Below are 5,680 nucleotides of genomic sequence, written 5' to 3'. Positions count from 1 at the left end.
AGACTCCAACTCAAAAAAAAAAAAAAAAAAGTTGTAACACAAAATACCAGAAGGCAAACACCGTGTGGGAGATGATGTAAATAGACAGGACCCTCGGATGAGGTTCAGACAGAAGCATAGAACCTCAGTGTCACAGTGTTAAGTCGTGGTTCCCACATCTCCTCTGCTAGGGGCACTTCACCACTGCAATGTCAAGAGGGCCAGCTGGAAAGGGGGTGGCAGGAATGCTCATTCTAACCTTGCTAATATATAACCAGCTACATCAACTTGGACAGTTATTTCCTCTGTTTCTCTTTTTTTTTTTTTTTTTGAGTCAGGGTCTCACTCTGTCACCCAGACTAGAGTACAGTGGCATGATCACAGCTCACTGTAGCCTCAATCTCCTGAGCTCAGGTGATCCTCCTGCCTCAGCCTCCCAAGTAACTGGGAATACAGGTGTGCACCACCACACCTAGTTATTTATTTTTTATTTTTTTTATTTTTTTGCAGAGATGAGGTATTACTATGTTGCCCAGGCTGGTCTCAAATTCCTGGCCTCAAGTCACCCTCTTACTTCAGTCCCACAAAGTGCTGGAACTACAGGGGTGAGCCACCACACGCAGCCATCTGTTTCTCTTTCTTCATCTATAAAACAAAGTCCTACTCTACCTCGTAAGGTCTTACAGTGAGGTGGTATAATGAATGTTGCAAAACACTTTAAACACTAAAGTGCTCAACAACGTAAACAAGGTGGAGTTTATCTTAAACTTAACTTAAAGTAATAATAAACATTAAGTCTGTCACCAAATTGAGGAAGACCTGAGAACCAACCAACCTCAGAAATGTGAAAGCTGCTTAGATTACGGGAGTGTTAAACTGCCCTCCACTTCCCAAGAAATCTCTCTCTTCCCTCTCCAATTCCACAGATCTCTGATGGAGATTACTCCAAAAACTCCTGGCGCCACATAAATCTTTGACTTCTAAGTCAATTTCACTCAAGGGTATACTGATAGCAGGATTGACAGAGCTTATCCCTGACTGTACACCACACACAGACGCCAGCAGAGTAAAGGCAATCTGTCTTATTTGCCATGAAAATGATAAATATTGATTACTCTCTGATTCACAGCTGCAGTAATCCTCTCTGGTAGTGCTGGTTAAGTGCTGTGAACTCCTCTCTTCTGTTTTTATATGAGGTCTAATACACAGAGAAGTCATAAGCCCCAGAGGACAGCAATAAAAGTGAGTGGACAAGGCTGGACACGGTGGCTTACATCTGTAATCCTAGCACTTTGGGAAGTCAAGGTGGGAAGACTGCTTCAGTCTAGCATTTCGAGACCAGTGAAGGCAACAGTGAGACCTCGTCTCTACAAGAAAATCAAAAAATTAGCCAGGTGTGGTGGAGCACACCTGTAGTCTCAGCTACTCCGAAGCTGAGCTGGGAAGATCGCCTGAGCCTAGGAGGTCGAGGCTGTGGTAAGCGGTGATCATGCCAACTACATTCCAGCCTATGTGTCAGAGTGAGACCCAGACTCACAACAAAACAAGGACAGTGAACTTTTTCCAATAAGTGTCTAAAATAGGTGGCCACAAGCACCTTCTAACATCTGAATCTGAAAGGTACACACCATATAATAAGCACTGATGGGTGATCCACAAATACTCACTGAACACTTCCTATGGGCCTACCCCAAAATTATCACAAACATCAAAAAACAATATATTACTGGAGTTGACAGTATAGTAGAAGAGAGAAGACACTGATATCAACTCCCCTAGAAAGTAGAAAGGGATAACATCACGATAGTCATTGAGGTGAGGCCCAAACGCTTACAGCTGGGGTGATGAGTACCATGGGGTTTTTTGGGTTGTTACCCATCAACAAGTTAACTTGAATCACATGTTCTTACTCATAAGCAGACCTTGAACAACTATCATAATACTATAAGAAAGGGATGGGCAGTAGTGAGAAATTGCCAGGGGAGGGCGGGGATGGGACTGGCAGTAGTGGGAAACTGCCGGGAGGGGGGGGAAACACCTCGTCAACAAGGGTACCTGCATAATGAACATTTGTATACCTGACCCTAAACTGTACCCCACATCTTTAAAATAAAAAATAAAAAGCTAACTCGAGCTCTTGGTTCAGTCCAACAATCATATTTGCATCTGGAGTGTAAGAATAAAAATGCTGTCAAACACAAAACAAAAGGTCCAACCACACCAACACAAGAGACAGCTCACCGTGAAACACGCTGTTGTCCGCCAGAAAATGCCTGTGGAACTGCACATAGTTCCTTCTCTCCGAGTTCCAGTAACTCATTGTCAGAAGATTTCTGGCACAGCATCAAAACCAAATTGCCCTGTCGAGGGAAACAGAATGAGAGAAAAATGAGGAAAACGGCCGCCACACGCTCCTGCTGGTAGCATAATGCCATGGGTTGCCCAGCATTGTGGGACGAGGCATGGGGCATACCATGTCTCTGCATACAAAGCCAGGATGCCCCAGGCCCTGAGAAATTTCCCACCAATCTCCCCAGCAGCTAGAATGTCATCTAGCATACCAAAACAGTGACATTTTCAAACTGTACCTTTCAGGGTTCAAAGTTCCTGCTGTCTCCAGGGAAAATAATCTACCATCAGGGAGCGAGTTACAGCACTGGTTTATGTGCTCCAGGCCTTGCCCTGCACCAGTCAACATTGGTCATTTCTTCCGGAAATTTCACATGCAGCTGGGGTGATGACAGACGTTCCCAATTCCTGAATTTCGAGTCAGTGCAGCATCCATGTGGCCGCGGATAAGCCAAACACAGCAACCACACCTGCCTCCCTCTTTTGGGTTCACTACGGAGTGTCCATCTAGGACCACTAAGGCCTGACTCTGTCCAGGCTGAATTCATTGTGTCACTAGAGCCGGGCACAGGCCTCAGTGGGGTGAACCTCCACTTGCCCCTCCACAGACACAGAGAAACACAATGCTAGTTAGAGTGAGAACTTGAAAAGCAGAGATCCAAGTTGATGAATTAAACTCCTCCAAAAGCTGATGGGCATAATCCTGAACAAGGCCTCCTTTGTTCACAGGATTTGGCTAAAGCAACTTTCCAGAATTCCAACCTCCTTTCTGTTCACAGAAAAAAGCCAGGCAAAACCAAGCAAGACTGGCATGAAGTAAAATTCACAGGTGGGAAACAATTTGTCATCTGTCCTATGAAAGCAATCTAGGGTTTTGTAAAAGTACCCCAGGATGAAGGAAGCTGCTTCATGAAAAAAAAATAAATGATCAGCCAGGCGTAGTGGCTCACACCTATAATCCTGGCACTTTGGGAGGCTGAGGCAGGAGGACTGCTTGAGCCCAGGAGTTTGAGATCAGTCTGGGCAGCATAGCAAGACCTCATCTCTATATAAAATTTTTAAAAAATAGTGGGTGTGCCTGTAGTCCCAGCTACTCAGGAGGCTGAGGCAGAAGGATCACCTGAGCCCAGGAGACTGAGGTTGCAGTGAGCCATGATAGTGCCACTGCACTCCCACCTGGGTGGCAGAGTGAGACCTTAACTCAAAAACATTTTGAAAATTAAAAAATAATCACAGTGTTACCTATTCTTAATGGAACAATTGGCGAAAGCTCCTGAAGCTTCTGTCAGAACGTCTCCCTGGCTCCCAGAGCCCATACAGAACCCACCCAGATGGGGATCTTACTCCACTACAACCTACCCTACCTCTCCTCTAACTGGACTCCCCCTTTCTTCCTCTTCCCTCTTTCCCACTTGGCTAAGTCTGGTTGCTTGTTCTACTCCCTAAGCTGAGAGAGTCTCACCACTGTATAGAACCAGTTGCAAAATAGAGCAGAAAATAGCTAATTATGGAAGTAACTCCACCTCTGCCCTCTCCCCAGCCAATACTACATACTACAAAGATCTCTTCTTTTAAAAAGTATGTGTAGGCTGGGTGCGGTAGCTCAAGACTGTAATCCCAGAACTTTCGAAGGTCGAAGTGAGAGGACTGCCAGCGTCCAAGGGTTTGAGACCAGCCTGGGCAACTCGGTGAGAACTCATCTCTACAATAAATGAAAAAATTAGCCAGGCATGGTGGCGTGCTCCTGTGATTCCAGCTACTTGAAAGGCTGAGGCAGAAGGATCGCCGGAGCCCAGTGGGTTGACACTGGGGTGGCCATGAGCATGCCACTGCACTCCAGCCTGAGTGGCTCAAAAGTAATAATAATAAAATAAAAATAAAAAGTATTTATAGTGTTAGCAGGGCGTGGTGGCACATGCCTATAGTCCCAGCTACTCAGGAGGCTGGGACAGGAGGATGGCTGGAGCAGAAGCTCAAGGCTGTAGTAGCCGTGATTGCGTCACTGTATGTACTCCAGTCTGGGTGACAGTGAGACCCCGCCTCCAAAAAAAGCATTTTAGCTCTATAAGTAATGCAGTTACATACATTAACTTTTTAAAAACTCAAACAATACTGAAATTCATTATTTTTTAAAAGTGGAAGTCCCCTCTTCCCTCATTTCACGTCCCTCTCCTGAAATGATCACGTTGCTTGGTATGTATCATTCTCGTTCTTTTCCTATGTATAAATACACATGTATATAATTTTGAAGATGTCTACAATTTTTTTTTTTTTTGAATCAGAGTCTCACTGTCACCCAGCAGGCTGGAGGGCGGTGGCATGATCACGACTCACTGCAGTCTCAACCTCCTGGACTTACGTGATCCCACTTTAGCCTCGCAAAATGCTGGGATTGCAGGCAGGAGACACCACTGCCAGCTCATACGTTGAAATCTAATACCCAATGTGATGGTATTAGGATGCAGGCCTTTGGGCTCCACCCTTAGGCTCAGGATTAGTGCTCTTATAAAAGAGACCCCAGAGAGCTAGCTCCCCTTCTGTCATATGAGGACACAGCAAGAAATTGGCAGTCACCAGCCTAGCAAATGCCCTCACCAGACACCTAATCTAATAATGCCTTCATCTTGGAATTCCCAGCTCCTAGAACTGTGAGAAATGAATTTTTGTTATTTGTAAGCTACCCACGTGACGGTATTATGCTATAGCAACCCAAATGGACTAAGACAACATGAGAATGAATGAACTCACAAATGATTATGACCCTAGTTCTTTCAGGTGAGGCCCCAGATACTGATGAGCAGAAATATACCATCCCTTCTGTGCCCCTTCTGTATTTCTGACCCACAGAAACAGTAAAAGATAATTAATATTATTATTTTAAGATACAAGATTAAGGTGATTTGTTATATAGCAATAGATAATACACATAACATCCTCAGGCACATTCAATCAGGGTCGGGAGCTTTAACTCTTTGAGGAAGAAGGCCAAACCCATGGACATGTGTGTTATACTGAGAAACTTGAGCATCTGTGGCCCAGGCTTTCCAGCTTCCAGATCTTTCTGCTCACTCTGTAGTTACCACCCTTTTCTTTAAGGGCTTGGTGATATGCCACTGCCTTCATGAAATTTCCCCAAGAATCTCTCCCCTCCAGTTTACCTAAAATTATTTCATGCACTAAACTCCCATAATGCTGTCTTCCAATTACTAAGTACCTACTATGTATCAGGAATTATGGTAAAGTTTTACATCATGGAGTCTCAGCCGACTACACATTACAATCACCTGGGAAGTTTAAGAACTCTGACTTTCAGCCGGGCTCGGTGGCTCAGCCTATAATCTCACGCCTTTGG

At 44.8% G+C, this 5,680-nt stretch overlaps 1 protein-coding gene across 1 annotated transcript in view; it reads right to left on the bottom strand.

Moving 5' to 3' along the window:
* PLCH1 (phospholipase C eta 1) overlaps window positions 1-5,680 on the bottom strand; it is a 260,899-nt gene that overhangs the window by 219,724 nt on the left and 35,495 nt on the right. The window contains exon 2 of the mRNA XM_021715578.1: window positions 2,221-2,339. Coding sequence (XP_021571253.1) covers window positions 2,221-2,299 — 79 coding nt within the window. The 5' untranslated portion in view covers window positions 2,300-2,339. The remainder of the gene's footprint in view (window positions 1-2,220; window positions 2,340-5,680) is intronic.

This window comes from Carlito syrichta, unplaced genomic scaffold (genome assembly GCF_000164805.1).
Source record: "Carlito syrichta isolate Samal-C Ts95f unplaced genomic scaffold, Tarsius_syrichta-2.0.1 Scaffold307199, whole genome shotgun sequence".
NCBI lineage: Eukaryota > Metazoa > Chordata > Mammalia > Primates > Tarsiidae > Carlito > Carlito syrichta.
This window is presented reverse-complemented; position numbering and strand designations above follow the sequence as displayed.